This window comes from Micromys minutus, assembly GCF_963924665.1.
Source record: "Micromys minutus genome assembly, chromosome: 15".
In the NCBI taxonomy this organism is placed as follows: Eukaryota; Metazoa; Chordata; class Mammalia; order Rodentia; family Muridae; genus Micromys; species Micromys minutus.
In genome coordinates this window covers 225,390-243,300 of record NC_137984.1, presented here as the reverse complement: position 1 = coordinate 243,300, position 17,911 = coordinate 225,390, and the positions used below count along the sequence as shown (strand labels likewise).

The 17,911-nt window shown below is 35.7% G+C and overlaps 1 protein-coding gene across 5 annotated transcripts in view; it reads left to right on the top strand.

Annotated features, from left to right (window-relative positions):
- Positions 1-17,911, top strand: part of PTPRK (protein tyrosine phosphatase receptor type K) — a gene marked incomplete at both ends in the record, with an annotated part of 530,533 nt that overhangs the window by 480,565 nt on the left and 32,057 nt on the right. For 2 of the 5 annotated variants that reach the window (XM_080929564.1, XM_080929565.1), the window contains 3 exons: positions 11,557-11,695; positions 12,682-12,723; positions 14,578-14,607. In XM_080929564.1, the coding sequence (XP_080785690.1) occupies positions 11,557-11,695; positions 12,682-12,723; positions 14,578-14,607 (211 nt within the window). The remainder of the gene's footprint in view (positions 1-11,556; positions 11,696-12,681; positions 12,724-14,577; positions 14,608-17,911) is intronic. The other 3 variants (XM_080929566.1, XM_080929567.1, XM_080929568.1) reach the window with 2 other exon arrangements.

Below are 17,911 nucleotides of genomic sequence, written 5' to 3'. Positions count from 1 at the left end.
TATGTACACGATATTTTGACAATTAGAAATTGGTGATTGGGAAGTTTTGGAAGATCAGACCATTTTAAAGTGTGAATTCAGAGCCTGAATTTAGTCCCTTTCCAAATTTTTCACACACAACACACACACATACACACATACGTGTGCGTGCACATGAATGTACACACAGAGTAAGGAAAGATACAGAAAAAACATGTGCCTCTGACTTACTTATTCACTTGAGGCCAGATGACATTTTAGGATTAAAAAACAATCTCAAATTCTAAAGCATATATTAATAATTTAAACTTTATACTAAATTATCTTGGAACATCTGTGACTCAAATAAAATATATATATATATTTAAATTCTGGTTCTTCCATCCCATATCAGGGCAGTCTCTAATTTAGTAAATAAACACTTTTGAAAATTGCAGTGCAACCTCTATTAATGTGATTTAAAACCCTGTTGTGTGTTCTCCTGAGATGTGCCAGATTAATGAATTATCTAAGCCTTGGTGGAAAATGACCTACTCAAAATGAAAATAGAATTTATAACTAAAAGGATCCAAAATAACAAGCACTCTTAATCCTTTGGTTTACAAGTAAGAACAGTGGAAATAGGTCAAAATGTGGGTCCTTAGTGTTTTAGATCATAGTTCACCCTTATCTTTGAAAATTGTTGCAGAGTTTCCTTGACTTCTATTTGTTTTCCTAATATTATTCAAATTAAATCTTTGTTGTTGTTGTTGTTTTAATTTTCCTGCTTAGGCTTTGAATGGCATGTTTGGATGACTGGCCCAGTTCTGGCATTCTGAGTTTGTGTCAACAAAAATGTCAAGTGCATTTGCCTTTTAATTACATGCAGTGCCTACATTTTAATATTGCAGAGTTTTCCCTGAGGAAGAGACTCTTCTGATCCTGCCATTTGTGGGAGGGGAAAAAAATACCAGTGACATTATCAGAGTTGTTTTTCCCTAGTGTCTCCTGCTACCCACGTTTATCACTTACAAACATTTCACTTGAAAGTTATATATAGTTGTTTGTAGCCTTCTCCACTCTAAACGCTGAGTTTGGAAAGGATACATTTTGCTTTAACTTCCCTTTCTTGTTTCCCGGTGATCTTTGGCCAAAGCCACTTTGCTTTGAATAGGCATCACTGACTTTCATGTCTCAACACTATAGTGAGTGTATGGAAGGTGTAACCCCTTATTACTGACATATGCCTTGTCCCACACTCTCTTTAGTTTAAATATAGTCCTGTTCATTAGCTCTCCAATAGTACAGAACACTATTATTTGGCTTCTGTGTTTTATTATTGTTTCATTTCTTTCAGTACTTGAGGTGAGAAGATCCTTTTTGTCAAATAGCCCCAATACTCTGAGCTCTCTTTAATGCAAGGTACACACATGTAACAAAGCAGTAACTAACCAAAAAGGAGGCCCACCATCTACCCCCAGATCTTCTTCTGCTGACAGAACTTCCCTCCTATGCAGCAATGACATCGTCATGGAGTGGCCTTTGCTGACTTATCTATCAGTGAAGACTTTCTTGGTGGCAGTGCTACAAAGATGGATCCGTCAGTAAAGTATGCACTACATAGACCTGAGGTCAGGGGCCTGGATATATGTGAAAAGCTGAGCTCATCAATGAGTGTGTATCATGCCATCTCTCCAATGTCTTAGTCAGTGTTCTATTGCTGTGAAGAGACACCATGGCCAAGGCAACTTCTATAAAGAAAAGTGAATAACTGGGGGTTTGCTTGTAGTTTGAGCAATTAGTCCATTATCATCATGGAAACATGCATGGTGGCATGCAGGTTGCTGGAGAACTAGCTGAGAACTTTACATCCAGATCCAAGAGGAGGTATAGTTGGGAGACAGAGAAAGAGATAGAGACAGAGAGAGACAGAGAGAGACAGAGACACAGAGACAATGACACTGGGCCTGAGCTCACTCCTACTAACACAACTCCTTTGGCAAGGACAAGTCTCTCAATCTTTTCAACTCTTTCAAACTTTTATTCCCTGGTAGCTAGGCATTAAAATTTGTAAATACATGAAGATTGGGATCATTGTTATTCAAATCCACCACAACCAGTCTGGTATAGACAATAGGATCCCTGGGGCTTGCTAGCCAGGGACCTTAGCTAAAAGCAAGGGCTTCAAGTTCAGTGTGCGATTACATTTCACAAAAATAAAATGTAGAGTGAGGAAAACATCCCATGTCAGGGACATACACATACACATATTCTATACCAAGAGATATTAGTTTATTTGTGCACAGATGTAGTAAAATCTTACTCATGTGTCATGGGAAAATAATGATATTTGAGGTGGACATATAAAGTCTTGGATAAACTGTAGAACTTGATTAAAATCTACAATCTGAGGGTTAGGAGTGTGGCTCTGTAGAGGAATACTTGTCTGCCATGCACAAGAACCTGTGTTTGAATCTCAACACTGCAAGTCAAATAAATACTGTCTATGATCTCAGTTGCTGTTCTGGATGTCCAGAAGACTGTGTTCAGAGCGTTTCTGTACAACAGTCTCACTATGGGGAGAAAACCATTTTATGCACATTGCTGAGCTTACAGCATCTAAAAGCACCCACTATTCTCTAAGAAGAAAATGGATTAGAAGATAGAAAAGGGAGGGGAAGGGAGTGGGAGGAAGGGAGTCAAATGATGGCCTAGTATTCTCTGTAAGGAAAACCTAAAGCTGAGTTACCCTTGAAGCTTTGATCTTTGGACAGGCAGTGGGAGTGCATAGCTTGAGATTTTCACACAAAGCTGGCAGAGATGGCCTGAATCCATTGGTACCTCCTGACTCCTGGTAGAAGTAGGTGCAAATTCTGTTCTGTTTAAGAAGAAAACATAATCAACTTAGGCCTGCAGGAGTCCTACAGACTAACTAAAGCAATTATCTCGTGATCAAAGGTCACCAGGCATTCTTGAAAGTGAGTCACAGCAAGAGTTAGCAGAAAACAGCACTCAAATCCACCCAAGACTGCAGTTATTGACTGTGGAGTCATAATATAAAGTTACTACATATAAAACACTTAGCAGAAAAAAAGTACAAATCATAAATATTAACAAGATGTTGTCATCAGTAACTAAACAAAGAACTATATTCCAACTGAATAGAATTTATAAGACAAAAAAATGTCCAAATTTAAAAGCAACTGAATAGATGTGTTCATCAGCTTTATATTGATGTGGCAGATACCCGAGAGACGGCACAGAGGGAGCATTTATCTTGGTACTTCAGAAGCTTCACCTTGTGGTCACTTAACTCTTTTGCTATTGGACTTGTGCACAGTGAGGCAGGGTGTGGTGGACAGGGCATGAGATGGGCAAAGTGAACCATTCCTGATAGAAACAACATGAGAGAAACATATAAGACCAATCCAGGAATGAGGTAATCTTTCTAGGGACTTGTTCACATCACCCTAGCCCCACCTCTAAGTAATGATGTAGGAAGCCATTATTTAGTGCAGGGTCTTTAGTCTGTTTTAGGTAGACAGTAGCCAGTTGGTCTCCAAGCTTTCAACATATGAAGTGGTGAATGGGAAGGGAGCAGCAGAGCATAGTGATAGACCTAGCAGCAGAGTTGTAAAAGAGAGATTGTTTGTATCTAAAGACATCCAGAGTGAAATCTATAAAGATGAACGTGCTTAAGGAAAGAAGAACCGGTTCACAAAAACATGTTACCCATACAGCTTCATGTTCAGGTTAACCCATTTAAACCATGTGATGTCAGCACAAGATTGACTTGTGTCCTTCAACAAAAGAATAAATAATTCCTGCAGTTACACATTTTCATACAGGACAGGTGCAACTTCTAAGCCCACTACACCCATTCCAAAGCCTTGTATAGAAACAGTGTATTGAACAACACCAAGGGCAGTGGAGTGACTCAGATGCTCCCTCATGTTCATCCCACTTAGAAAGTAGACTTGCATTAATCTATGTTTAGATATGTCATGCACAGATTTAAAATATTTTAAGCAAAAAAGAGGGAAAAAATGAATGACTTCAGCCTGGGAAACATTACTGAATGCTAAACACCACTCAAAAAACATAGACTAACATATTTTACTTCATTAATATTAAAATTATAACTCACTTTTATACCATGAATAAAATAAGATGAAAAGCCATAGAGTTCAGAATCTTACTCAAAAATGTGGCTTCTTGAGATTCAGATACTCTTAAGTTGGAGTGGTGTTTGGAATTGGAGAAGGTATTGTTTTGTTTTGAGAAGCGACAGAAATGAGAAAGTCTCTTTGGCCTTCTCTTTGCCTTCCATCTGAAACAGGCTACAAGTCTTAGAAAAGTTTTTTACCTGAAGCAGCAAGGTGTGTGACCTAAACTTGTTAGGCTGGTAATGGGGATAGGGTTGCTTCATAATTTAAGGAAACGAGCTTTTGTACAAAGGCCCTGCTAAGTCTCCATTTACCAACCCATTCAGTTTTTCTATCCGATGGTGCATTCTTCATAAAACCCACTAGAAAAACACTAAGTGATCTCTGACTGTGGATTTTCATTCCCTTGTAAAGACTCCTATGTCACATAAAATGTGTATCATGGTTAATGAGCTGGTTCAGTGGGTAAATGTGCTCCATGAGCAATGCTGGAACTTGAGTTTGAATCCCCAGAATTCACTTAAAAAGTGGGGAATGTTTGTGTGTACAGGTGACTCCCAGTCCTTAGAGTAGGTGCAGAGAAAGAATTGCTTGGGTTTGCTAGCTAGCCAGTCTTTGTGTGTGTGTGTGTGTGTGTGTGTGTGTGTGTGTGTACTTACATATGTATATAAGTAGGTGACAGTTGTTCATTGAACATCTCTTAGAAGAAACAGGTATAAGAAACAGTTATAAATATTCAAATCTCTTTATAATTTTTTATCAAGTGAATATTAGAGCTTGTTCCAGTTCCAGCAGCATGTTTATAAAACATAGAAGATTTGATAGTGCCATTATGACATAATTTATACACTAATGATGTTAATGCTAGCAGGCAGATCAATGAGTAATAAGTCACTTCATCACATCATGTAAAGTTGAGTTTGCAGTCTTTGTTTCAATCACAGTGAACTGGATATGATATCTGAGTGACAGATTACTAATCCCCAAAGTGGAGTGAGGGATACTAGATTGTTTGGTGATAGGTATTGGTTCTAAATAATTAGGCTATAGGATAACATAAAGTATGTATCAGCAGATGAGCTTCAAAGGGTTGGCTAGAGCCTCATTTTGAAAAGCCTTGTATGTTTGAAAAAGTCGGGGTAGCTATTCAATTAAATTCATATTTTAGAAGCATCACCCTATTAGCATAATATAGACTATGTCTGAGGAAGTCAACATAAGACACAGGAGGCTTTATTTAAAAACAAAGAAACCCAAGATAATTGAGTCTTGAAGGACAATGTTGGAAGAGAGAACTCAAAGCAGATTCATGAGACACCTTAGTGGATAGACCCAGCTGTGTTTAAGATGCTGGAAAGCATACCACGGTTACATTTTACCCACTTACTACATGTTCAGTATATTGGAAGCTTTGTGAGAAATTCATATCTGCAATTAAATATTTGCTCTTAAAAGAAAATGAAGAAAAATAACACATTTTTACCTTTAAGTATAATCCTGAAATATGACACTAATGTGTACATAAAAAGTAATTCTATTATTTATTTAGAATTCCTGCAACATTTTGTGCTATTGTCATTGAACAAAAACAAATCTGAAAAATCTCTGGCTTATAGAAGCTACCTTAAACATCATGAAATTAATCATAAAATATTCATAATAGTAATACACAGTTTTATTTTATAATTATTTTAGCTCTTATGAACTTCTGTTCCATTCTCTTAAAAATCATGAGTTTTCAAGAAAGTTTCTCTGTTAAATAAGAAAATATTCTCTGACTTTACAACAAAATGTATGGCATGTGACTATTTTCTTCCTTCACTGATAAAACTCTGTGACTGAAGTTTCAGAAGTGGACAAATTTTACCATAAGATCATGAGAAGTGGCCAAGCTCAATGACATCAAAGGATCATTGAGTTAAATAATAAATACTTCAAGATGCCCCTAAGGCTTAGAAGTCCAGAGCAGCAGACTATTTTATTAATAACATGTACTTTACAAACCCATCATTATCTATTTATATTACAGACTGCTAAAATTTTTTAAAACTATTTTTAAGTGATATCAGTTTGTTCATTCACAGGTTCTCATTATTATATGATGAACTCAAAAGGCATACCTGTAGGTCGTATTCATCCCATCAACTCATAGGTCTATCACAAGAGTTTCCATTTATAAAACCTCTTCATGGCATTATCCCACTTGACATCCTTTAAAGGTACATTATATATAGTGAGTATTCTAGAGATTATTAACTATACCTAGCTGGCATGCCACCATCTTGGAAATGTGGTATCATATTCTTAGGATGACTGCAGGTAAATGTACCTTAGGGTCTATACTGGTTTGAATTAAGTGTCCCCCATAGTCTTGAACATTAGAATACTTGGTCTGGTAGGTTTGGGAGATGTGGTCTTGCTAGAGGAATTATATCTCTGAGAGTGACCTTTGAGGGTTTAACTACTCTGTACAGTTTCTAGTTCTCTGTGTCTTCCTAATGCTTGTGGTAGGATGATGTGAGCCATCAGGTTCTGCTCCAGCCTCAGATCTGCCTCTAGCTTGCTCTACTCTGCCACCATAAACTCTCACTCTCTGGAGCTGGAAGCCTAACTAAATGTTTCCTATAAATTGTCTTGGCTATGGTATTTATTATAATAACAAAGTAATACAAGACTCCTTGCATCCCTCATAAATATCTAGTTATATGTATGCAAACTTTGAACTGGCCCAAAGATCCACCACCTCTCCCCATGTCATTACTTATATAATGTAGAAATAACTTTCTAGGTTTTCTATTATTTCCCAGAGCCAGCCAAACAATTTCATTATAGTTTTACATTTTAGCTACTACAGCTATACAATCTGTACAATACATGATAGGCATGTGCTTAGTTCTTTGCTCTGTGGTCTGTATTCTGCATAACATTTTTAAGTCTATGGACTATCTGATAACATGTCTCTCCAAATATAATGAAAATAACTGAGAATAGAAAGAATAGTATACCTAAAAACCCCACGGTGTCTCCCCTGGGAATTTACTTTAACTTGGTTGGGTGGTAGTTTGGGGCAGAAGGTGGGAACAACCCTGTAATGGAAAGGATAAGAATGATTGGATTCATCTCAAGCTACATCTAGAAGAGTAAAACCCAACAAATCCTTGTGTCTTGAGGAAGGTGTCTGATGTCCATGCGCTCATACCATTTGTTGTATGTGTGAGGAGTGCCTTTCTTTCATTCACTCAGTTGCTATCTTTGTATTGTGGCTCCTTTTGAAGCCTCAATAGACATACAGTGCTGAAAAAAAAAGTATGCATGGTTCCTGCTTTATCTTAAGAATGGGAAGAATTAGAAAGCTCTTAGACAGAACAAATATACCATCATAATATAAGAAGTGCTATGTGGATTTTGATGAAGGAGAAGCAGGATGCAGAGAAGAGGTAAGCAGCTGCTCTGTGTATACGAGATTATGCTGGTCTGCATTAATGTAGCAGAGGGGAAGAAAGGGAATAGAAAACAAGGATTTAAAAAGGAGTAGGACTTTATGACTAACTTCACAGGAAATGGGATGAGTTTCCATATCTATCCCAGGCAGTTCCTTTTGGCATTTAGTCTTTTTAAGATTACAAATAAATTAACCTTCAAATATTAATCAAAAGAGAAAGAGATGGAGCCAGGGGAAAGGATGTTGTTCCAGAACCCAGCTGGAAGACAATATTCAAGAAGACAATAGCAGTGTCTTGTACCACACAAGTTGGATTAAAGGATCCTACTGTGAGAAAAGGAGTGTAATCTTACATTTAGAAATGATGTATTAAAGGAGATGCATACATGCAAGGAAGGTCAATAATCAGACCTTCCTTGCTTGGAATAATTATTTAAGGGTCAGGAGTTGAAGGAGATGTTGATCAGAAAAGCATTGATTTGAGAATAATCAGAGTGGAAATTATGAGATCACAAAGCCAGAAAGTGTAGAAAACAGTATCATAAAGCTAATGCCCTTGACAGACCCAAAGGACAACTACTCCCCATGAATGAAAAAAATAGGGGTGGGGGGCATTTATAAAAGAGTCCTGAAAAAAAAAAAGGCCAAAGTCATGGCAGTAGGAGGCACACTGTCATAGACCTCCCATCACAAGGCAAACTAGCAAGTAGAAAGTGGCCAGAAAAGCCAAGGGCCACTAACATTTAAGTACAGAGAAATGTGTCTGTTGTAGTCAAGCCACTTACAAGATGCTGCTCTGTCAGCATGATCATGTTGGGGTCGTATCCAGGTTTCTGGATTTCAGAGAATGGTTGTATATGTACAAATGATTTTTTACGTATCATAGTCAAGAAGACGAAAAGCAGCATGATAAACCGGGAAGATGTGTGGAAATTGAGTATGATGTGTTTAAATATTCTGGAAGATCCTCTAGAAAACTGTTTAGAAATGTTGTCTGGAACATCAATGATAAAAGAGAAAAAATGGTTCCATTTGATCCCAGACATTAAAACTGACTTGACTTTTATGTAAATTTATATGACCTTCCTCCTTTTGCCCATAATGGAAACAATTTTATTATATTCATGAAAATAAGGACATGGTATATAAAAAGGTTTTGCTTTAACTATTTTTCCTCCCCCGAAAAATGCATCTTATAAATGTGCTCAATAAAAGTAAAATTCTAACTTGTTTTATTACCCTCATTGTGCAAAAAATTGTCAGTCTAGTCTTCTAAAAGCTGGGGATTCTTTCAATGCTCTCTGGCAAATAAAGTATGAAAAGATTTATGGCAAAGGAAAGCATTCTGAAAGATACTCTCCATTGTCTTTGTGCATACATAAATTATGTAAGACGCAGGGGTGCAACCACTATAACAGGTTTCAACTGTCTTTAAAGAACATAGGAAATGTTCACTTAAAAGCTATTATATATTTCTATTAATCTATCTTCTAAAATGTATTTTTATTTATATTTTTGGTTACACCTTGCAAAAACCTAGAAAAATAAATGTGACTGCAATATACAGAGGAAAGCAGCTCTGTAAGCTGAGTTGGGAGGGTTGCAGTTAGATGCTAGCCTGTGCTACATAATGAGTTTGAGGCCTGCCTGGAATTCATAGGAAGAAGCTGTCTCCACAGAAACGCATCCAAAGTAATACATTTCTACATTTCTTAAGATAAAAGTACTGTCAGTTGATAATATAAGGCATAATAAGTGAATTCTTAGCACCAAAGAAGTTGTAATAGGTAGATCCAAGGCCTGAAAGCTCAGTGAGAAATTCAGTTTTAAAAAGAAGGTCATTTCATGAGCAAGACACAACACTTCCATGTACATACATGCATATGAACACACAAATACACATAGAGAGAAGGACAGGGATGAAGGAAGAGAGACAGAGAAACAGAGAGACAGAGAACACATCTATCAAGAACTGATTGTCCAAAGCACTGGCAGTTAACTCCAAGTGTCAGGAATATCAAAGTACCAAGGGATTATCATCTCTAGTCTGTGAAAGTCAAGTGTAATGATGCAACAGAGACTTTAGTGAGCAAACTATGAAATTATCCTATAGATAAATATTTCTCTCAGGGGATTTCTACATCACTTAAAAATTCCTTTGTGAAAGTGTCTATGTAAACCAATCAAGTTTGATAATTACAAACACTAAACATTTTGTTTTTATATGTTTGCATTCAACCTAGGAATATACTCTACCTGTTTTAGGTGTTTATTCTTATACATGAGTAGGCGTATGTATACATTCATCAGACTGCTCAAGAAGAGTAAGAAATGTCAGCGTAATTACAGCAGGGTTGGATGAATTGCAAACAATGAGATAGTTGGCAATGTAGTATGCTCTTAGCTTACTTATAATTAAGGAAGTTCCCTATAGCTGTAATACTGGGAACAGCCATTCCACTGCCCTGCAAACTTCCTACACTTACTATGAAAAAAAGCAAGGTGTGAACTTGTAGTCTCTACTTGAGAGTAATACTTACTAAGCCATTGGGACATTTTATTTTGTAAAAGTGAAATAAAGATAGTTTGGTGAACTATTTTAACAGGCATAACTAACACTTTTTCAAAAGCTCATTTTATGTTTAGATTTAAAGTAAAAAAAAACATTGAAACAGTTTTAGTGGGAGATATGTTTGCATCATCAACATCAATTTTAATTTGATTATGTTAACTTCATGCCAGCAACTTTCTGGTAGAAAAAAAAAATGGAACAGACATAAAGATACATAGAACATGGGTGTTGGACTGAAAGAAGCCAAATGAAGGAACTAAAGAAGAAAGGGTTGGAAGAGGTATAGATGAATAACTTTCTGTAGAGAACAGACATCTTGTCCTGGACATATACAAGCTCAGTACGGACCTTGATTGTAGCTTGTTCTTTCAGCCAGGGTCTCTGAACTTTAAGTACAAGGCAAGGTACTGTGATTGACAATTAAAAACAGTTTTCTAGTATGTTTAATCCATAGAACTCCCTGGCTTTTGTGGTGCATATTCTCAGTAGTGGGGGCCACAAATCTGGCAACTGAGAAATGCTGTGTTAGAAGATAGAAGATGTATTAGATTCTGTGTCTGCCCTTGAGCGATTCATAATCTATCCTTAATTCTCTAAGCCTCGGGGGTTTTGTATCTGTAAAGTACAGATAATAATAGTTTCTTTTCCAGTTTCAAGGTAAATGAGGTAAAAGGAAAATGTCTTTAGAGGCTTTCCAGGGCTTAAATATTGATTAAAGTTTCTATTTTAATTGTGGACATGTGTGAGGGCTGAGCATGATTTTGAGAAAGAAAAAGAAGTAAGGGCCTATAAAGAATCAAGAAAAAATAATCTTCTTAAAGTCATTTCCCACGTTTTTCATCTTATGAGAAAATGTGAAATAGTCCTAGGTATATTTCCTTACTTTTTTTCCTTCTGCTAAACTGTTCATTTTAACTTCTATAGTAGATTATAAGCTAATTTGTACTAGCCTGAAGCTCTCAAGCCTCTTATTCAGGCTCTTGGGTCCTGGAATTATAGGCAGCGACATGGGCCACCACACCCAGTTAAGCAGTCTTTTTTTTGTTTGTTTGTTTAATGAAGTGAAAAATGGTAGCTTGTATCTGACTCCATCTCTTCTCAGTGTAGTAATTCTAAAAATCTTGTTCTGACTTTTTAAGGCATTTGAAGAAAAGTAGCCTACCATCCCCTTTAATAACAATTTCTGTGGTTTCCCTCTTATTTCTTATGTTCAAACAGAACAGCAAAATAAAACTGAAAATAAAGATTTTTTTTCCCCTTAACTTGGCCCTATGACTCTCATGCTTTACATCAGCTCCTTCATGTAAGTTTTCAGGTTATTGCTATTCAGGCTTGTTCTCCTTTGGTTATTTCTGCCTGGAGGCGGTCTTCCTGTGCATGAAGAAACTTATAGTCACCTATTTCTCTGATTCTTTTAGCAGCAGCAACAGAAGAACCAGAAGTGATTCCAGACCCAGCAAAGCAGACAGACAGAGTGGTGAAAATCGCGGGCATCAGCGCTGGCATCTTAGTATTCATTCTTCTCCTCCTGGTTGTCATAGTAATTGTGAAAAAGAGGTAAGGTTTGATAATGTCCTGTACCACACACTCACATATGCCACTGATTTTCATGTTTTCCCTTCAAGCTTTGACAAATTCTAAGAAGTGTGCCTGCACCTATTTCTTATTTGTGATTTTTAAGTAAAGTCTTATTTAACTATTTGTAGTTTGTTCAAAGATCTAAGCATAAACTTTGCTTAACATTTGTTTAATGTAAAACTGTAAATTTTTTGAATTTCAGAGATCCATGGGAAATTCATCTCATTTTAAGTGTTATTATTATTAAGCATAATGAAATTGATGGCTATACAGTTATGCTTGGGCCAAATAATTATTTTCATTTTTAATTAATTTTTTAAATATATGTTGCATATGAACGTGCATTTATTTCTCTAATTAAAAACATTGTTTAATGGCATTGTATATTAAATATTCACTGACTAAATTTTTTTAAAGTAGAATAAATGCTTAAATTAAACTTTTTATACTATATCAGTCAATGTCGCCACCTCCTGGAATTTTATCAAGTTATTTTGACTTCCTAGAATTTAAACTTTTGTGTTCTGGGGATAAAAGTATATTCTTGCTCAAAAGCACTTTAGATATACACATTTTATACGTTGAGCTACTTGACCATTATGGAAGTTGTCAGAATTTGGAATGATTAAAGTGCCACACTAGTTTTGAAGACAATAACTTACAATCATGAGTTTTAGATAATGCTATAATTTGGAAGCACTTCAGAAAAAAAAAGAAAAGAAAAAGAAAGCAATTATTACATGTAGAGTGCATTGTAAGAGCTTTATGTTACAGGTGATTCTGCTTTTCTAATTGTACTTATTGCATAATAAATAATGTTGCTTATATTACAAGAACTTCATAGTGTACAATAATTGCTTGCTACTTAAAATAAAACATTAGCGTTATGGATAAGACTCATATGTTAATTACAATTCCATGAGCATCTATTTTAATATATTGCCTCTTTACAATTGTCCCCGGAGATATATATGTTGGAGAAGACACATCTGCATTAGAAACATTAGGTATGCACTACAGTGTTTTGTGTTCAATTAGCTACATATGTGCTTTTCCCAAACAGTGCTTTCTCTTTGCTGTTGTCTACTACCTCTGGGATTGGTAACAGGTCCTGGGCAATCCAAGATTTAAGTATTTTAGAAACACTAGTAAAGATGTACTTGGAGGGTGAAAAAGCCAAATGACTTAGACAGCTAACTTAGCACTGCTTTGTTCTTAAGAAGAATGTCACATCTGATTGGATGCATGAGAATGACTACTGACTGTGTCCTCCTAGGAGTGGAATTAAACTTAGTTGTAGTTGTTCTTTATATGAAGACTTTACTCCTGTTTGATGGATTTGTACTGGGAATGACAAGTGAAAACTAAGGTCCTTCAAGTTGTTAAGCCAGTCACTAAAGCAAGGATTGGGGAGGGAGGTAACAGTCTCTAACAGCTCTCTAAAATCGCAAACCTTCACTGTTGCTCCTTCTGGTTTATATTGTCTATGGTTAGATCAACAAGCCTCCGTTAAGTGTTTCACATTTAAGTTTTCATAATCATTTTACTAGATAAGATGTCTCCTTTCAGCTTCCACAGCAGCACCTATGTGACTGGGGAAGACTATTATCTTTTAGACTAGATGAGGTATTGGCCGTCTCCTGGAGTAAATCATGCCTGGATTACTTTAACTCCTTACTCACTGCAGCACATCTGGAAAGGCTTCAACCCATAGGTGATGTGTCACACACACACACACACACACACACACACACACACACAAACCCTGTGTGAGTTAAGCAAGAGCAATTTGTTATACTTCTTCAAAAGTACATAGCAGAGTTTAGCTTAAGGTTCTGTGTTATTCTGTAGTTTCCTTTGACTATAAAAATTCATAATAATAATGGAAATGGAAACCCTTAATTTCTTACTATCTGCATTTTTACAAGAAATTGTAAAGTCGCTTTAGACTATCCCTCACTTGAAATAATATATGTAGGGATATTTGCCTCATTAAAAATAGTTCCATGTGTTTGGGTTGCAAAAGAATAGCTTAGAGTTCAACAAAATAAGACTTTACAGCTGAGATTATATAGAAAGTAAGTTCTTGAGCTATGAAAGGGAAACTTCACTTTTTAGAACTCAATGTCATTTTTTTCAGTTTAATTGCTGTTGAATTATTTCCATATATATGCCATTTTTCATTGATTGTTTATATTTTAAATGCACAGCATGAGTACATTACAATTTCCAACATCAAATTGAAATTTTGTTTCAATTCAGTAAATGTTTGTGTATACAATGGTCACATGCATCTACTGTGGGAATACCTTCATGTATATGTAGTATATGGTACCTGTATTAACATAACGTGTATATATTGTGTACCATTACAATACACCCAATGTTTAAAAATATAGTTGTTAATTTGCACACATTAACATCATTATTTTATGTTTTTTTATTTAAGATAAACTGCTATATTTAGTATACACACTCTATATACAGCAGCCCCATCTGTCATAACATCTAGATGGCATTGGATGACAGCACGCTTTAACTGCATGTTGAGAAACACACAATCCATTTAACTTTTCAGTTTTCTGGCAATATAAGAAATGTCAGCATGTTACTGTTTTTTTTTTTTTCCTAATTCTGTATTACAAATTTTATTTTCTTGCTGCATATCTGTCTGTTTAATCGCATGGCAAAAGACCGCTAACAACGCATGGGCAATGTACAATGCAGAGCCTAAGAAGCCAGATTTCATTTTGTTTTGTTTTCTTTTTAACGCACATTTTTCTGCTCTCTTGGATGTGATGAAGTCATGCTTCTCATTCACCATTGCTTCTCTTTCCCACTGTCTGTGATCTGCTTCCCAGGAGGAGCTACTATTCTTACTCCTACTACCTGTAAGTAGAAAATGGGTCATTATGACTTTACATGTGTCCAAAATGCAATATCCCTTTTCAAAAAGCCCACAGAAACAGTGTTGTGAGTTTGGTGGTCTTTCAAAAATTATATTTTTCTGGACACTAAAACTATAGAATATTATCTTTTTTGATAATCTTTTTTAAAGGGATATTGTGTTTCTGTATGTTCAGCTACTATTAATTTTTAATTACAGTTTTCCCATGAGTAGCTTTATCCTAGAGCTAAGAACATCATTTATTTACTTATGTCAAGTCTGTACCCTTTTAGCTATATATTTATACATCTGGTAACAAATGTGGTTTGAACTTCCTACTCTACAATATGTATATATACTATATAATACTGTATTGCATTAGAGAAAATGAGCCCAATGAGATATTTGTGCATCTTTCAGACTGCACTTGAAGGATGCAAACTAGACCAAGCCTACACGTGTGTAACATCACTTCCCAGTTATTCAAAAGGGCCATAACTTACAACTATCCTTGCTCTCCATTAAAACTGTTTATATGGTTTTATTAAAATAAATTGATAAAAGAATTATGTAGTAGAGCAGAGATGTGAGAGCCTTTTGTAGAACAGGGGGGAAATGAGTCTGTTTACTACAGTTTAAATAGAGACTTTATGAAACAAGCCAAAAACAAAACCTGTGAACCAACTAAGAAATCACGATGTCGACACTTTTATACTCTGCAATTTCAAACTCACTCATGACTAAGTTTTGTCAAGTTATTTAGATCAGCATGGAGAATACTGGCCATTCAATTTCCTAAGTCATCTTCAGTTGACTTAGTTAGATTCCGAGATAGTTAGCCATTCAGTCCAATGGAATAGGACTGTGTAAGGCTCAAAGATTGAAATTAAGTGTGTTTGAGGCATACAGCCTGCAGTGTCTGTATCACTAGTTAAGGTTTCATTCAGCTTTGCTGCAAAATTTTATGAGTCAATCACTTCAACACGGCACTGCCAACATTTTAAATGCTACAAACATTTGGCTTCATACAATCTGCTAAAACAAGCAGGTGTAAAATAACAGTGCTCTTAGCTTATTGTGATGAATCATAATACACTTGTTAAATCATGTTTGATGAAGCCAATGGCAATTAACTGTACCATTTCGTAAAATGATGGAGTACTTTTCCCCTTTATGGCCAACCCATACATCCACCTGCAGAAGTTTATGCTGTTGGCTGCTTTGGTAATGAAAGCCATTTGCACATCTGTCAAACTCAAGTACTCGCAAAATGAATTGCCTAACTGTCCTGAAGTGTGCATTATATGTTCTCATCGCTCAAGGGAAGACAAAGCATGAGACACATTAGAATCAATATGTATTTTGTTACAAGAATGTCAATAAGATTACCATTAACTGTCAATGTATCTGTATTAGAATGGGATCCCACCCCCTTTTTGGTGCACAGTTACCATAGTTCTTTTTAACATCATAGCAGATTATACTGTTGCTGTGATTAACACATAGAGCTTCTGGTACTTTAAGTCCTAACTAGATAAAAATGTGAAAGGAATATACACTTTCAAAAGCTACTTGAACACTCCTAGGGATACTAATCTCAATCTGATATTTTTTATACAGATAGCAATAGAATGAAACTCAAATTGGAAAAAAAAAAACTATGTATGATATTTGACTTTATTATTTTCATTAGCATTGTTATAGTGACTTTTTAAAAAGTGAAAACACTTAATTAGCACTGGTGTTAACTTATAGTGTTTCACAATATCCTGAATGAAGGCCTGTCTCACAGGGTTGTTGAGAGGATGGAGGTGTAAGGGACCATCTGGCTGTGCCTACCTGGCTTTACAAACACGCATAAAGGTTATATTCCAACATAGTTTCCTTATTATCTAACTTGATGAATTTGAAAAGTCCTTCCTTGGACACTTTTCTATTTTAGTTCTCGAAAAATACTTTTTTAAAACTTTACCCATTCATAAAATACATACAAAGTATTCATCCTTAAGTCCTGTAAGTTTAAAGTTGTCATTTCCATTGGCTGCATTCTGCCCATTCTTACATTTTTAACATTAATTTTAATCCATATTTCAAATTATACTGTTTCATTCAAGTAAATTTCTCATGTTTTTAAAGAAATAAACCAGTCTTATCCAAGAAACAAAGATTTGGAGAAACATTGCAAGTTTTAATATTTGTTTATTTTTGAGCCAAAATCTTGCCATGAATCCTAGTTCAGGAAGGCCTTGAATGTTCCTGACTAAGCTGGTTACTTCTGAGTCCTGGGATTAGAATTGAGCTCCACCACATGGGGCTAAAACTTATTTGTCAAGCATTTTTCTGCTTCTTCAAGATATATAAATGACAGCATATCTATGCTGTATTCATGTTGTTTTCTAATGCCTAGCAAACAGTGTTTAACCATTACAGTAAGCTTCCTAATGTGGCAATAAATACAGTGTAAATGGCTGGGTATTGTGTAATAGCTGAAGATATAGAATGAGGTCATTCTTCATTGCTTATTAGATAAGCAACCTTGGGTGAGTTACTTAACTCCCCTAAGCCTCAATGACCTCATCTATAAGATGAGAATCCTTAAGCAGTTTTCAGCGGAATGTTCTGAGAATTAATTGAGTTAGCCAATGGATAGTGCCAAACATATAGCAGGCATAATTTATCTCTTCAACAAGTATTTATTGAGTGATTGCTTTATGCTCTAAATATTCTGGCTCTGATTTCTAGGTTGTGCAGGTGATAGTTCCCTATATTGAGCACACAGTGAGGAAATGACTGAAAAATACTGTCATGATATGTTACAAGTGTCGTCTCAAAAGATGAACGTGTTACTACAAAGCTCACCTGAATTAGATTGTGCTTGGATCAGCCATTGCAAGCCTTCCCAAAGAAGCTTGGAGTCACAGTGAATAGACATTAGCCAAGTACTAGAGACTAAAACATTGTTGCAGGCTTAAGGGAAAAAAAAAATCTTTTGTGATGGTGAGCTAGCAGGAAGTTTGGAATGTATGCATCTGTTGTCTACATATGATCTAGTGGTGTTTAGGGTCAAACATTGTCTTTAAAAAATAAAATTATTGAATAGTACTAGAATTTCTACTTTTCTGATGTCCATTTAATTGTAAGAATGGTATCATTGCTCCCAATATCAAATATATAAGTTGCTCAGGTTTAGAAAAATTAAAGCAGAAGCCAGAGAGATGGCTCAGCAGTTAAAACACAATCTACTCTTGCAGAGAACTTGATTTTAGTTCACAACACCCATGTCAGGCAGCTTACAACTGCAGCCATAA